The 17,538-nt window shown below is 35.9% G+C and overlaps 1 protein-coding gene across 1 annotated transcript in view; it reads left to right on the top strand.

Moving 5' to 3' along the window:
• Positions 1-17,538, top strand: part of LOC104464839 (regulating synaptic membrane exocytosis protein 1-like) — a gene marked incomplete at its 3' end in the record, with an annotated part of 66,225 nt that overhangs the window by 28,457 nt on the left and 20,230 nt on the right. Inside the window, exons 13-17 of the mRNA XM_010077678.1 lie at positions 1,320-1,382; positions 5,228-5,341; positions 5,795-5,884; positions 12,079-12,162; positions 17,371-17,442. Of these exons, the coding sequence (XP_010075980.1) occupies positions 1,320-1,382; positions 5,228-5,341; positions 5,795-5,884; positions 12,079-12,162; positions 17,371-17,442 (423 nt within the window). The remainder of the gene's footprint in view (positions 1-1,319; positions 1,383-5,227; positions 5,342-5,794; positions 5,885-12,078; positions 12,163-17,370; positions 17,443-17,538) is intronic.

Genomic DNA, 17,538 nt, shown 5'->3' on the forward strand with positions numbered 1-17,538 from the left:
TTAATGTGGACTTTGCATCTTCTTCACAACTTAAGAAAATGGTAACTTTTTCGCTAAAATGCATGTTTATTTGTAATTTGGAAACCTCCATATAAATTCTGTTAGTCCTCTGAGTTTATGTATGGAAATATTGCTATAAAAAAACCCAATTCAGTTCACCTTTAATACATTTTATTGCATCAAAATCAGGCTAGTCCTTCCAGATGCAAACTTAAATCTCACACATGACTCACAAATCATTGGTTCAAGCTGCCCAGTTTAGAATTTTAGATATTACCTCTACTGCATCAGTTAAATGGATCATTTTGTAACGGCATGAAGCACAAAACACATTGAACAACTGCTGCTTTATCTATTTCATAATCTTTTCTCTCTTTGTTGCCATAGTACTCCATATGATTCCCTGCTTCTTTTAAAATAGCATGTTTCCGTGAAGTTTAGCTTTAATTTCATATTTATGATAATTAGGGAGTTTGGAACTTGATCTTTCTGATTCTGTTGAAGGGCGTAAAACTGCAAGATTAATTCAAGGGATATTCCATACCATAGTCATATTTACCATAGGCATAAATACGTGTTAATTTTTCCATCTTGCTGGCTGTAGGATGTGTTTGGTTACAGTAAATGAAAAACAGAATAGACAGCTGATCTTCTCAGTGGGAAACAGTAAGAAACAAAAGTCTGATGGCTGATTAGGATTTTTTTTGTTTCTTTAGGATTTCATTGCAAAATACTGTCAAGAGCTATGAGTCAGAATTTATATTTGGCCAAACATGATATTTCCAGTAAACTTGAATTTTTGTTTTTCCCAAAAGAGTGACTAGTTACTTTTCCCATAAATTGATCTGTAGTGAATTAGTAGCAAACCCTTCCTGCTTTTTTATGTATGTTTTTGTGGCTTAGGAAGGAAAAAAACCCCAACCAACCAAACAGCAAGAATAATTAGATTTTTTTTCTAAAGTATTTCTTTATTAATTAGTTCATGAGAAAGGAGGTTATTAGAGAAATGTAGCTGTTTTATGGATTCCTTTTGTCACGAAGAATTCTGAAACAATACTTCTGAATTTTTAAAGGAGAAATCCCACAAAATTAGGTGTCACACTAAAAGGAATTTGTTGAAAATTTATTTCTCGCAGGCATTTTTTGGCTCATATTCTTTGAGAAGTGCAGTCTGAGTTTGAACATTATCAGACTATCTATCTGAGTGGAAGCTTCTTGGTTTCTTTTATGTTTTCATTTGCGTATCATTGGCATAACCCATGTCATCTGATGCTCCATAATGATATCTGTTTCACTCACCACCCATCCTGTCTGTGCAGTGAGCTTCTTATGCTGCCCAGAGCAAAACGAGGAAGAAGTGCAGAGTGCCTACATACCATCAGGTAAATACAGGAATTCGGTAATCATGAACACATCTGATTAGTTGTCTATACCTTGTGTGCCCAACTTTTGTCCATGGTGGTATTTTGTCCCAGTATGTAAAGAACTTCCCAGTAGGCTGTGGTCCCAGTGTCAGTAGTTCTTTTTGGTTTGTTTTAATTCACATTGAGATGTGTATATATGTTTGTGAACTTCAATAGGAAGGATGAAAGCAGTTGAAGAAATTCTGATCTTGCAGTTGTATTTTGTGGTAGATTTTCTATCTAGTCACAGAAGTCCTGATCTCTCAGTGCATGACAGTGTTGTTATAATTTCAAACATCCATTTTAGTTGGTTTTATATTTTCTTTTTTTGTGTGTGTGTTTTTGTGTTTATATTACAGCCATGCAAAAACCAATTATCTTTATTTGTTGTGATACCTCATATGGTGGTTTTGGTCACTTGTAGAGGAAAGAACAGTGATTAATGAGGGGTCACTGGGAACCCCAGATTCAAGGGGTCCTGTATTACTTGTTTTTTGGCATCTACAAATTCTGCTATAAATTAAATCCAGACATAAACTTTGTAATTTGGGCTCATCTTCAATCTTTGTTAATCTCTCATTCCAAAGCTTGGAACTCCCTGTCTCGCCTCTTCCCAATGTTGTGAAACTAAACAGGATTGAAATATCTTTATCTAACAAATTTAGTTCAGTGTCCCCACCTTGCCCCCTCCTTTTTTCACCACATCTGTTAACCTTGTTAAAAATACATGTCAGATTGTGTAGAAAATCTTCCATTTAGAATCAGTAAAAATGTAGGTTGAAGTTGAAGTAGTTAACCATTCAACTACTTCAGCCGAGTAGTTAACCATTTTTCTCTTTGGGATCTGGCTGTTGCTAAGAGTTTATGTCAGTGCTGTTTAAACTGTCAAACTTTTAAAACCATGTTGTCTAATGCACTTATTCACTTACTTGGTGTAGGATTTTCCCCTACAGAGTAAGTGTTTTTTATGAATATGCCTTGTGTTCCTTTAAGTCTCTTCATCAAATAAGAAACAGCATCAAAGATGCTGTGATAGGTTCTGTTATAAGGCACAGTAGTATAAAGGTGAAATAATAAATACGAAAACTTTAAAAAAATCTATACAACAGTGAAGCTGTTAATATTTATATTTTTGTTGTCAATAGAGAGGGTTTTTTTCTCATACTTCAGTTAAAAAGACTTTTTTTTCCTCAACATTTTATGTTTTAAAGGTAAATAATTTCACTCCCTGTTATTTTATGTCCATTTATTGTCATATAATAGCAATTTTTCCTGCCTCCTTCCTATGGCCTTTCTGCTGCATCTTCCATAGCTTCACCCCCCATCCTTTCCCCCACCTTTGTGCTTTTTCCTTTCCCTCTTAAAGATTATAATTTTAATTAGAATTCTTCAGTTGCAGTGCTTAAATTCTCACTTAATCCATTAAGTAAATATTGTATTATAGACTTTTGATGCACTTTGCCCAGCCACTATAGATTTCTAATAGTTTTAATAAATCTGCTAAACAGTCTGGCCAGTTAAGCAGCTAAAAATTGTGCATGGGCACCAATAGAGTTAGGTAAGAGCTACACTGAATTCAGAGAGTAGAGCCCTTTCTTGCCTTTTGCCTTAATCTAATCATTGCAGTTATTTTTTTATGGTCAAGAAAAGTAACAAATTCAACCCTTTACAGTAACAGTAATGGTATACTATAAAACAGAATGGTACTTTCAATAATGTGTTGAAAGTGAATATAAGGGCAATAGAAGATAATAGACTGATTTTTGAATTTAACTCTGAGGCTTTTACAGCCTAATCCAAGTTTGAATAATACCCAGAAAATTGCCAATATCCATCCTTGACTGAATAGTCTCAAAAACCCTTTCAACAAAAATTTGACCTGCACATTGGTTGCCATCTTTTGTCCTTTCTTATTTGTTGTGGTCTGACATTTATTCATGTTAGAAACTTTGTAAGGATTTATCCTAGTTTTCTAGACAGGTTGCTGAATAGTGTTTTAATTAATTATTGAGACAGCTTCAGCTTAAAATGGGAAAGAAATTTTACGGGTTTCATGTTAAGTGAAAGAAATATTAATATGAGATAGTCCAAGCTATGAACTTAAGATGTGTGGTTGGTTTAATACGCCAGTTTTAAATAATACTAGTCCTAGCTGTCCATCCTGTCAATCTGTATGCAATTATTGACTAGTACCAGAAACAGTGGAAGGACGTGTACCTATGCCATAGCCCATGGGTTGTCACATTCCGCGTCTTAGGTCACACCAACTCTGATTGGTAGTATCTGTTAATATGCCACGATTGACCTGATGGACGACATTTCCTTTATTCCAGATTTGAAACATCACAGTGAGCTCTGGTAGAGGTGTCAGCACTGATGGCCACTAAACCTGTACAAGTAGGGTCAACGCTCCTCTCTTAAATCTCTCAGGGTTTTACAAACTCTGGGCTTTCCAGGCAGAGTTGTTTCATCTCTCTGTGACACAGCCAGGTTTTTAATGTTGATCTGATGTACCTAGGTCCAAGCCTTAACAGGAGTTAGAATGTCCTTTTAGGAGAGGTTGTTCTTGAAGCTGCAAAATCCTCAAGGCTGCTGGTCCTTCTGCTCATAGCACTGCAGCTGTGTCCTGGTAGGGTATGTGGAAAATTGTTAGAACTTGGTTATTAACCCCTAACCATTAAATGGCCATGATTCCCATTCGTCAGCCACTGTCTGCCTTTAATGAGAGATAAACTGGATAATAAGCAAACATTTCCTGTTTTAAAATCTCATGTACTCTAAGTGATGATGTTAGACAGTTGTCATGTATAACAGCTCAGAGTGCTGCTGTGCTGTCTGATGTAGCAGGTCTCCTAGGGTTTTAATTAGCTTATAATTAATAGCATTTTGAAGCTGATACACCACTTCCAAAAGACTTCCACATTCAAAATTGCCACATGCTAACATCTATAATTAAGTTTGCGATCGTGTATATCACAGTTTTTGCAAGCTTTTCTTACTTAGCTACTGAAGAGGTTAAAGACTCTGTAGGTCTAAGTAAGGCATCACTAAGAGTAATAAGGAACAAGTTTAATATCAACCTAATCCTTTACAACAACTTGTATATTTTAATTAGAAATCTCTAAAAATGGAATTTACATTGCTTTCATTACAAGGAAAAAATCTGAGCTGTACTAGTATTATCATGAGTTCATGGACTGTATTAACAAGTGTAAATACAAAAATTTGTCCCCTAGTTAGCTTTCACAGTAGTTGAGAAAAAACATTGAGAAACCTACTCATACAGATATTAAACATAGTAGAATATTATGCATTTATTTTATGTTCTGTTCAGTCTTGGCTTACCTTTACCTGTCTTTTTATTTTTGGCATGTTTTTGTGTTCTTCCATTTTCTTTTCTGCTCCATCAAATTCAAGAAGTTCTGTTAGGCACTATAAAACATTGCCACCCAAGATGCCTTTGCTAGAAAACAGTACATATTGGAACCTATACAGGTAAGGAGTGTTTAGAGTCCCCTTTAAGTAGTTAGTTCCTTTTTAAAAAAATAAATACTTGTTAAATTAAAAAAATATATGTTTCATACAGTTTTTATAACTGAGAGTTAAGGAATATAATCCTAAAATAACTTCATGGAACTGATTAAATTAGCCCAAACATTACCAAAAAACCCAAACCAAACCATTTTGTATTAGGTAGAGTTGTCTTCACTGTTAAAATTACATGTTGCATGTTTTTCTATGTTATATTCTTTTGTTTATTTATAAGATTTTGGTTACATGTCAAATTCATTTTTGTTTTGTTTAAATCATTTTAATTTACAAAGCTCAACTCTTCCTGCATGTGCTAAGACCCAATCAGTGATTAGACAGGATATTTCACTCCTTCGTGATTGCCTTAATTCACGAATACCGAAATCTGGAGATAATCTACTAGTTAGGTAAGAATCTGGAGATTAATCCCTCTCCTGTTTGGTATGTAATATGGATTTGCAGAATAAATGAGCTTCACTGGAAAGTGATTTCACATAATATACAGTGTATCACATCCTTTTATGTTGGCTTAAGATTTACAGCTGTTAATAAAGATTTAAATTTATTGTTTGATATTACTCAGTCAACTTTCCTACAAGTGGGTGTTGTTCCATCTCATTCAGTTTTAAACATTTCAACGATCTTAACAAAAAATTTCTAGCAGTCTTTTGTTTGCTTTTATTTTCTAAACAAATCTTGGCACTGTCATCCAGTCAGCTCTTTTACGTTTTCTTTAATTAAATCATTGTGATTCTACATTTTCTGTAAAGAGAGCATTAAGTTAATATCTAACATGGTATTCCTTTCTTTGTTTTCTTTTTCTTTCTCTTCTACCATTGGATGCAATTCACTGGCACTAGTGAACTGCAGCCCTCCCTTGACAGGGCTAGGAGTGCTAGTACCAACTGCTTGAGACCAGATACTAGTTTGCATTCACCAGAACGAGAAAGGTATAAAATAAAAACTTATGAATTTCTTGTCATCTGTGCTGGTGATCTTTATCAGTTTTGTTTTTCTTCATACAAGTGCTCTACATTCTTGTACATTCATGTCGGCTTTGGTGTTTGTAGACATTTTTGCTCCTATATTAATGTATGTCATGTAAATTGTGTGTTGGAGTTATAACTGCTTCTGGCTTCTTTCCTTGTGTTAGTTCAAGCTGGTGTCATTGTTTACAAAAGTCCTCAGTATGCTGATAATAGCATTGCAATGTTAAGTATTTTGTCAAAGTACCACTTGGTGGTTAATCTTCATCATCATTTGCTAAAAAGTATTATGTTTGTTTCTTGCCTGTTCTGTGGACTGCTAATAAGGTGGTAACATAATTTATAAATTATGACAAAACTCTCATATTTCAAACCAGAACTGTAGTTTGTGTAGAGTATTTTCTGCAAAACAAACAAACTTCATTGCTTTCTTAATCTGATCTGCTGCATCTGCTTTTGCAATTGCAAGACAAATCACTGCATTGAGTTTTTTTTCCCTCTGTGACATTATATTAAGGCTCATATAAGTCTTAAGAAGACATGTTTGCAATCTAAATGAAATATTGTTGTGTCACATACATTGTGCAGGCATTTTATGGATGCTTTCCGAATTTTTGATGTTCCAATAGCTTTGCTCAAAATCCTAGGTGAACCCAATGCTACTGATATGTTTGACAGATGTGATTGTTCCACAGGGGAATTTTTTATCACCGTCTGCGTTTTTGCCTAAGAACTATACCATTTTAGAATGAGATTTTAGCTTCCCTAAAGGCAAGAATAGGCTGCCGTTGAGTGGGAATGCAGTAGAATTACGATTTCATCTGTACAACACATATTTAACTAGTGTGGCGGTTAATAATCCAAAGTTGCTATGTCAGTCAACCCACAGTATGGTGGTTATAAAAGTTGCATAATTTTTATTGTTGTGGGTGAGGACCTGTGAAGAGAGGCTGTAAAAATGTTTTTTTTTTCCCTTTGAGATAAGGTTTCTCCTGAGCTTTTTGTGAAATTTCCCTTTCCCTCGACCTCTCTTCCCACTGTTCCTTCATTGGAAATTTACTCTTCTCAAGTTGTGCCCTTGTGGCAGAGGAATGACTGATTTTCTGCTGAGATCTTTCAGAAGGATTTACACTACTTCCTTTTTAAGATTGAGCTCCAGATATCATAGATAATAGATATATGGTTACTAAAAAAAAAAGTATGACAGAAATAAGGCCACTCTGAAATGCAGGATATCGTTCTAGATTTTTTTTAATACTGTAGCATTATATTAATAAGTCTGTAGATATATTTGGCTGCATTAATCTACAAGTAGCTATTTAATGTAATAACATGGACATGAGAATTATGTGTTTTATACTTTTATTTCAAGATACTGCCTATCAAGGTGAGTATTCAATGAAACAGTAACTGGCAATTGTAAACTATATAGTTAAAATATTATACTAAAGACTCCACCTGTCACTGATGTTAGGTAGTTCTATTATGTCTCGATAATTCCTGTCCAGCAACCTCTGTCCAATAGGCACTGCAGAGAATCTGCAGCATTTGTCACGAGCTCCTGGTAAAGAAGTGTTTAGTCTGTGTTAATGGCCACTACTGCTACTAAACACGTGGTTTTGCCAAATCACCTCTGGGCCTGATCCAGAAAAATTGTCCATCACTGTGAAGCTTTTACTTCTTTGCTTTCAGAAGTCCTAAATAGGTGCTTTTGGCTTGGGATCCTTGATGGGGGTGCAGAAAAGCTATTTTTTAGGAAATTCATATGCACATATTCCATGATGGTTTTGTTTAAAATAATATCTGTGTAGCTCTATACAGAGGATTTAGGACATACTGGTTTTTCTTTTCTTCTGACATAGATGCTATTTTCCAATACAGCCCAATTTTTTGGAGGAAGATGTTATATTTAAAGTATAAAACCCACTACGTTAATATTTTTTTGGGGGGGGGAAGCTAGTTTTAGAAGATTTTAATTCTCCACTGTTAAATGTGTCTGCTTACACTTTACCATGAGGTTAGTGATCAGTTACGTGTAATGATGGAGGAGTCTTTAATTTGAAGAATACAGGATTAAGTTCAAGGTATGTAGAAAGCGTTTTGTTTCTGTGCTGGACAAGATGAGAAAAAGGGTCTTAAAATACAGTAAGACAGGTTCATCTTAAACAGTAGGAAAGCTTTTTTGAAAGCAAGTGTAAAAAAACCACTGTAATAGATGATATGGAAAAGGTTGTCTTGACTGTGGTACTGGAGATGGTCTAAGAAGAGATTAGACAAACCTGACAGGTGAAGAGTTCATCCTGCTTGTAGCAAGGAGATACACTACATGGTTTTGTGAAGTCAAATCTATACAGCACCACATTATTATCATTATATTTAAGGCAGCTCTGTTGAAGGTATTGTTGTTGTTTTTATGGTGTTTCTTCCCTGCCCCTCAAATGGAATTGTAGATTTTATTTAAAAATTTAGACTTTTAGTCCTCAAAATACAAGGATAGCCTTCTAAATATGGCATTTTATATTTTCTTCAACAAAATTATGAGCATACACACCTATGGAAAATTATTTCTACTTATCCCCCCAACCTTGGAGCATACAAATTAGATTGTAGTTGAGATCAAGAGCTAAAATGGTCCACTAGAGCTTTTTTTAGCAAAATTATATTGGCTGTGTGTAACTGACGGAATGTAGAGCTCTATTTCTTTGTCAATGATTTGTTGGAAATTCTTTTGATCCTCAAACTCTATGCAACATCATTCATGTCTTTTGGAATGGTCAGAATAGCTACTAGTTTTTAACATACTGCTTTGCCAGTAAAAGCCTTTTTTTTGACCCGCATATGCGAGCAGAAAAATACTTTCAGCAATGTATATGAGTTTGCTAGATATGTCTTGTTAGTTGCACTAAAACAAAGTCAAAGCAACAACAACAAGACATTCCTTTTCTCCTGATATAAGCTTCCTCATTTGAGCAAAGAAAGTCTGTATAACTTGACTGGCAAACTGACCTTGCCCCGACACAGTCCTGCCAAAGTCTTTTGGTAAACAGAATGGTTTGGTAGAAAACTTAATCCTTTATGTATTTTTCTTTGGCACAGTATACACAAGGATACTTAGAAATATCCAGACCCTGCTAATACATCTATACAGTTGCACCGTGATTGTTGTCTTCTTTCCCCCTCTCTTTCCCCCTCTCTTTCCCCCTCTCTTTCTCCCTCCTACTTATTCCAAGCTGTTTTGGTTTTTTGGGTTTGTTTCTTTGGTTTTTTGGGGTTTGTTTGTTTTTTTTTTTCCAAATGATTGTGGTGTTGAAGTTCCTGTGATGATCTGCAAGGCATATGTGAGTTTATAATGTGGTCATAAATATCATCTAATGCCATTGAAAATGCTTTTTGCTGATACTACTTCCTTTAGTATGATTTTTTTATTGTCCTTTTTGCTGTGTCTCAGAATTTCTGCTTTTTTCCTTGTAAATTGGGTACCATTTCTTTAGAGCAGAGACATTTGTTTGCAGCCCCCAGTCTCCAGTCAGGAAAGTGTGTAGGCGTGAGATGTAAGTGCAGTGTCTGAACTGATTCAGCAGTTGCTTCTCATCATAACATCATCTTCCCCAGATTGATTTAAGATTGCAGCCAGTGGTAGTTACTTAATAACACGTAGTGTGGCTTTTATTTGCCTTCTGAGTTTCTTGTGTTGCAAGCAATCGTTTCGCCTATTATCAGGCCGACAGCATCCTGGCCTGCATCAGCAATAGTGTGGCCAGCAGGACTGGGGCAGGGATTGTGCCCCTGGACTCGGCACTGGTGAGGCCGCACCTTGAATCCTGGGGTCAGTTTTGGGCCCCTCACCACAAGAAGGACATTGAGGGGCTGGAGCAGGTCCAGAGAAGGGCAACGAAGCTGGGGAAGGGTCTGGAGCACAGGGCTGACGAGGAGCGGCTGAGGGAGCTGGGGGTGTTTAGTCTGGAGAAGAGGAGGCTGAGAGGAGACCTCATCACTCTCTACAGCTGCCTGAAAGGAGGGTGCAGTGAGGGGGGTGCTGGGCTCTGCTCTGAAGGAACAAGTGATGGGACAAGAGGAAACGGCCTCAAGTTGCACCAGGGAAGGTTTAGGCTGGATATTAGAAAAAGTTTATTCACTGCAAGAGTGCTCAGGCATTGGAACAGGCTGCCCAGGGCAGTGGTGGAGTCACCATCCCTGGAGGGGGTCAAGAAACGTGTAGATGTGGTGCTTATGGACATGGTTTAGTGGGTTAGGTGGTGTGGGTTGACAGTTGGACTTGATGATCCTTGAGGTCTTTTCCAACTTTAATGATTCTATTATTATTATTCTTCAAAGTTAGCACGAGAGCAGTTGTACAAGTCAGTACTGCTTGTATGTGTGGTCCTGAGAGGTTAGTTACCGGAGCTCTGAGCGAGTAAAACCAGGGAGCACAGCCCAGGGATGACTTCATGTGCAAGAGTGTCAGCGTATCTGCAAAATGCAGCCTGGCAGCTGTGTTAGGTTTGTTCTGAGGTAGGAATCAAAACATTTTGAAGATCTTCAGGATGTTTACTGTCAGGTGGTTTCTACCAACTAAACAAGATACAAAGTCAAACAGTTACCTGTCACCTACTCAGAAACAGATGATAGAGAAGTTGGAGCTGTCACTTGACCCAGTTAAGACCAGTCCTGATATGTTGATTTTTCTAAGTTTTTTTAGTAAACTGGAAATATCAGGTCTTTATATTGCATGCCTTTAACAGTTATGTTGAATATCACAATTGACATTTAAAATGATGCGCAGTAAACAAACTGTTTGCATTAGATATGCAATGTCATGTGTTTCCTGTTCTTTTCAACCGTGCAAAGGAACAGGTTATTGCATGTTTGTCAGCGTTGTGCTGTGGCTCATGGTCATTCAAAATTCAGTGAAAGAGCATTTTCTCCAAGTGCATACTGCATGAGCTAGTTAATTCTATCAAATGCTGTTTAATATTTATAGTGGAAATCAGCATATTAAGGGCTTTTACTGAGTGTACTGATGCATTAACATTTTCTTTAACTCTTGCTTTGGCGAGAAAAAGAAACTAACTACTAACAGCCTATTTTGTCTTGAAACTTCTGAAAGATCTACCTAACTGTTCAAGTGATGCTGCCCTCCTTGAAAACTTTGTTATTTGCATGTTCCGTAGATCAAACCCTTTTCTTTATTAAATGGACTGGAAGGATGCCTCAGAAAGTGAAATTTTAGATAGCTGTTTAGAGTTTATATAAACATTTTGCTTTTTGTAAATTAATCAGTATATTTTGATTTTGTAAATTGTTATACATACACTTGTACTACTAAAACCACATAACATCCCAACAAAATAAGCAACACCAGTCTATGGTATAGTATATATAATTCTAAATTAAATGAGCTTTTTCAAGAAAAAAAGTAATGTAAGACACAAGTTTTCTTTCACAACTCATATCTTTTTTTGTTAAATTTAATTGTATAGCAATCTGCTAGAATGTACTGCAGGGAGACAGAGAAATGAACAGAAGAGGAAGCTGGCTGCATGCACTTTCAGTGTATATTTTTAAATGAAAAAAAAAAATCCCAGTACTTGTACAGAAATGCGTGTAGCTTAGTTGTAGCTAATTAATTTACCTTTACTCTCTCATGGTGTTCCAGTGGGTTACTTTATGCCTTATAATTTTTCTTATAATTTGTAGTCCTACATTTTTACTGAGAATGCATTTTTCTGTGCAAAGAGCTAGGAGAGACAGGCTTAACAAAATACCACCCAGTAGTCAACAGAAAATGATCATTATAAGAGCTTTAAAAAGCTCTTCTAGTTTGGAGTTACGACTTTCTATGTGAATGACAGACTTTTAGATTGTCTAGCGTTTGAGAATATTTCAGAATTTAGTGGTACACTATGTAAGAGATTTATATTGGTCTTAATTCTGCATTTTTGGGGCATGCATTCTCTTTGTTTCAGCTGTAATTTTTCTGCAGTAAGGAGACGTAAGAATAGTATGCTTGGGAATTAGAAAACTTCTAGAAAAAAATAATTAAATTATACACGTTCATTACTTTTTGAGGTATTTTTCCAGTCTCAAATCCCATGTATTTAATTTTATCACAAACTAAATATCCTATTTTTTTCCTGTTTTATTGAATGGGCAAACAGGGGTAGATGGTCCCCCTCCCTAGAGAGGAGACGACCTACTAGTCCCAGGATTCATATCCAGCATGCATCTCCGGAGGATGACAGGTACTAGTCAACTCCTCCCAGTTGAAAAGCGGCTTACTGCATCTTGCACTCTCAGAGGAGTATACGGAAATTTAAAAGTATGCATATATGTAGAGAGAGGCTTAGAACCTCCAGAAGCCCAAAATAAAACAGCAGCTTAGATATCATCTCTACATTTTGTTGAACGGTTATAAAGCACCTAGGAATTAATGTCTTTTCAAGTTTTCTATTTGCTTGAATGGTCACAAGCCATGAACTATGATGTCTAATACAACAGAATGTCATCTGTGTTAGTGTTCTTTAGTCTGTCTTCACCTGCTTCTGTAAATGTTTGTGATGTTTTCACTGTGGTGCTTTATAATATGATTATTTGTTGTAGAGCCTGTTCTTGTCTAGGTGTATATTTTTATTTTTGTTTTTTTCCATTTTTTTTTACAAACTGTTTCCAAGGGGAAAAAAACCCCCACAAACTGATATGTTGGAGGTCTTGGTAACGCTTGCTAGTTGATGTATGTAAAAATTGGCACTGTTCATAAATTCTGTCCTAAATCAGGATGGTGTCCATGGTGCAGATTTTCCTAACAAGGTAGGTTTTGGTTAAAAACATCAGTGCTTTAAATAAATTTTTTTGCTGAATACAACCTATGATTAATAGAAGCACCTTTGATTTTTTCTTGTCATGACCTTTCTACTCAAATCACTTTCAATATTCCATTGCTTTCTCAGTAGTAATATTTTTGGTGTTTTTTTTCCAGTTAGATCTAGGGGTTTTTTTTAAGCACACATTATAATTTCTGTTGAGATGTAAATTCAAAATTTTCTCTTCAAATTTTTTGTGTTATAGTAAATGACAGGATACAGATGGTTCATGTAAATAATCCATACACGAAGTTGCACTTAAAACAGTAAGATAAAACTGGATAAAACTCAGTTACCATAGTGCTAGTGCTTACCTTCTGCTTAAGTCTATCCACAGGACTTATATTTGTACAGTAATTTGTCTTGTTTGCTTAATACTGGATGTACTCCACCAATACAACGTGGGAGGAGTGTAATTGTGTTTGGATAGCGTGTCTTCTTTTTATTTGAGAAAGGCAGCATTATAAATCATAAAATGAAAATTCAGAAAATTTATTTCAAAATTGTCTCTCCTTACAGACGCTACATTTCTAGAAGTTTTGCTGATACATCCCTTTGATGGGACAGCTTTTAATAGCTTACAAATGTACTTTGTTTCATTGAGGCATTTTTAAGTCATTTTGCTTCCTGTTTTTCAAGTCAATGGAAAGACTGTCTTTGACTTCAGTGGATCAGACTTGATAATATCTTGTTGTCATTGAAGTGATTAGAATTAAATCATAATCATATCACATATCAGTAAAGTGAGGTTTTCATCTAAATGCTTCCATTCTTAACACAGAATTGTAAGCCTTTTGATATCAGCTGAAGTTTTGAAATAATCTAATACCTGGTAGCAAACATATGACAGTAAAGCATCTGTAGGATATAGAATATGTTACAGGAAAGATTTTGAGCTGTGGAAACAGCAGTCTAATTTTCTTAGTGAAATCAGTGTCTTCTTGGGCCTGGAGGTCTTGCAGGTAATCTGGTCACCAAATCACAGTGATTCAGTCAGTGGCGAACCTAGAAGTTTAGGCTGACCCTAGTCCTCATGACTGGTTGCAGCATCCCAGTTACAGGATATTTCTCCCAGATTAAGAGAAGTTCAGAGAACATGGGCTCTTTGCATTGCATGCCCAATACAAAATAATAGTCCACCTTGTGTGTGGAGAGAGTATCAGTGAGGGAATCAAAGGTGCTTTGTTTTCTACTCATTAAGTTTACGTTCGTTCTGATTATTTCCCATAGCTTTGACAGTTGGCCAACACCACGGAGTTCTAGATTTTACGGTTTTTTAAGATGTGCTTGTGGCAGTTTGACAACTGGTGCAGTTGGGGAGTGAGTGTCCGACGGATCAGCAGGGGTAACTAACTGCTTAGCACTGCTTTCCAATCATATTTTCACAGATTAATTGACATTGATAGATGTCATTTTACTCTTCATTTGAGTACCTTCCAGATTTGTCTTACAAATTGGCCCAATTTGCATATAGGGTCCAATCAAGAAGACCTATTTCTGAATACGTTTCTTAACCATATGATTTATGCATTATTTCTAATTTTAATCATTGAAATTCAGTTTTTGCAACATTTTATTTATTGATAATGATTCAAAATACAAATTTTAGTGAAGGTCTTGGCAAGATTGTTGCTATTATTAAATTAGTTCACTTGCCATAAAGAGTGACTCCTTGATGTACCTTGACACAATGAAGCTACGGGTTATTTCAGTGTTTGGAATTAATAAGTGTTTGGTTAGGATGGTGTATTTCTTTAAGACAGTTTAAAGAGAAGTTTTTGGTTTGAATTTGATAGCTTCACTGCTGGGAGGTTTTTTATGTTTTATATTAGAAATTAGAATTAGAAAGTCTGCCTAAAGTGAAAGACTTTCTGGTAACTGGAGAACTGCGAAACTGTGAATTTGCACGTGATTACGAAAACAAGGAGAATGAAAGTTAAGCATTTAATGGTAGATGGGAATTTTATTCAGACTGTTCTTTTTGAGAAGTCTGTATATAATTTCAGCATATAACCAAGACTGGATTTAAAAAAAAGCCTTTTAGAAATTAATTCTCATATACTTTCAGTTAAGAGAAGTAGCTTTTGGTGGCCATGCATGCACCTGCAACGATGCATGTGCAAGAGTCATCCTGAAGCCAGGTGTGGAGCAAGTACCCTTCTGGTACTTTCACAAAGAGAACTTGAGGTGTGCCATGCGCTGCCAGTGACAGACTGATTTGCCCTGAATGATCCTTTCCCATCTTTCCAGCAACACCATGTGACTTGATCAGGGAGGCAGTTTTGCAAGAAATTAATTGAGGTGCTAGGAATGAGCGTGAGGAACTACCAAGCCTTCAGAGTAGTTGTGACTTCCCGGCTCACATACCACATGCATCCAGCCTTTCAGAAATCTTCAGGAAAAATCAGGAAGTATTGAACCTGACATTCTTGGTGGCTTTAAGACGACATAAATAAACAGATTCACTACAAACCATTGAGGTCTCTTGTACAAGTCAGTCAAGACTGCAAATTTTGCTGAGTTTTGTCATTAAAAGACAGATCTGCTATTTGAAAAAGAACTTACGTTGATACACCTTATCAAGGAAAAATTTTTTTTACCATATATTCCATAGAAAAGTAATAATAAACCAACAAGCTAGTAATATTTATGCAAAACTGAAAGCTGTGACCAAATTCTGAAGTTCTTAAACAGCTTCATCAGAAATTAAAATAAGAGAGAAATTAAGAAATATTCTGAACTTTATTTAAATTTAAGCAAAAAAAAGCTGAGTCAGTTATTCTACTTTGCTATTGAATTGTTGTTATGACTGTAGCAGACCAGCTGGCAACAGAAAATGAAGTTTTCATCAGAATATGTGAAATGATGAAATGAATTGCATTTTCAGGAGAATTTCACAATATAATGGGAAAATACACATTTTTTCAGCTTCCTAAGGGAAGATGTTCTGTATAGGTTTATATATTAATCTAATGAACAATACTGTAGATTAATTCTCAAGAGGGATAATGGCAAATACTAAGCCACAGTGCTGCTGTTCAGCATGTAGAGTATAAAGTTTTGGGTTTTTTCTAAATTTTGTGGCTTTCATTTCTTTACTTTATTGCATCTTAGATTGTTGCTATTATTTGTAAAAATTTTAACATTTCCTTAAAGTGTATCGATTAAATAAATAGAAGGAGAAATGCAAATTCTAGTTTTTCCCAGCAGCAAGTGCCTTAATGCTTTTGGTTTATATATTTGACTGCACGTCTCCACCTTCACTGCATGTGACCATCTCTCTGTTTCTGCTCATTCTGTCCAAATTCACATCTATGTTTCCAAATTTTGTGAAGAACAAGGACGCTGGAGTCTTGCATTCCAAAACAGGACAGTGTAGACCACCTAAGTGCTAAACCTGGAGCAGCACAGAGGTATCCTTGTTTACTCGAATCATAGTTCCAATTAAATGAGGTATTGTTTATAGTATACTCTTCATATGCTCTGCAGAATACTTTCACATGTTTAGGTTTTTTCTGTTTTTCTGTATAACTACATATATGCATGTATTATTCATGTATAGTATCTAATCCCCTATAAAGTACATTTAAGAGGTAAATTTGAATATGACATGAGTGTTCTTCTCTCCAGTGCACTCTTCATACATTGTACATGGGCATGAAAGGATGCCTACATGTAAATATCTACCTGCCAATGCCCACAGTGTGCTCAAGCTGAGCCAGGACTGTGAGTGCTGTGCTAGGCTGTTGAGCTAGATGGAATTGTATACAGCACCATCTCAGCAAGAGGAAGGAAAGAGAAAGGAAATTGTAATTTTGAACCTATTTCTAATGTATGCTGCTCACAAGGACAGCACAGAGAGCAGAGAAATAAGTGTATTCAGCTTCCTAGTGCTATGTATTACTTTCCACAGGAAAGCATTTCATACTCTCAGCTTTTCCATCCTACAAAGAATAGTCACTATGTGCTCTTTTTCTCCATTGCACGTAATGTCACAGTCTAAGCAAGTGATGTAAGGAGTGGAAAATAAGCCCCATAACCAACCAAACAGAAAATGAAGAGGCTGACATAATTTGAGTGATAATGCTGCTGCATTCCGAGGGTCTAACCATAACTTTAAATACTTTGTTAACCTTAGGTTTTTAGGAAATTTAGATTTAAACGCAATTTTTAATGTTTACATTTGATTAGTATTTTCTGGTCCTTTCTACAACATTTTTTTCTGCTGTCTACTCTGCATTTGTTTTTCATGCTGTCCAGAGAGGACTAAAGCGCCTATGAGGTCACATTGCTTCTAGTCAAATGCAGACTGTGAAGTGGGAACTAGCTGCATGTTCAGTCAGGATTAATGTTACCTCCCCTGTTTTTGTACCTCATAACTTTCACACCATCAGCCTCAATCAAACCTAATCGGGGCCATGTGTCTTAAACCTTGAGTTCACCAGCATGTTCATGAAGTTAGTCGTCATTTTTTCGTCTGTCAACCATTTCTGTTACTACCTTTATGATACATTAATAAATATATAATCTTCATATTTTTATATTCTTTTTCTTCTTTGTTTATTTCTTTTCTGACATGTCATTTCACAGGCATTCCAGAAAAGTGGAAAGATATAGCAGCCAAAAACAAGCTAGGAAAGGCACCGCAACTGAAACAGAAAGGTAGGATTGCTCATCGATGAATAAACTTCTCTTATAATCAATCTGAATCCGGTTTTTGGAATATGCCTCTAATATGACTTTTAAAGTAGAACATCT

Source organism: Pterocles gutturalis, unplaced genomic scaffold (genome assembly GCF_000699245.1).
Source record: "Pterocles gutturalis isolate BGI_N339 unplaced genomic scaffold, ASM69924v1 scaffold6333, whole genome shotgun sequence".
Taxonomy (NCBI): Eukaryota; Metazoa; Chordata; class Aves; order Pterocliformes; family Pteroclidae; genus Pterocles; species Pterocles gutturalis.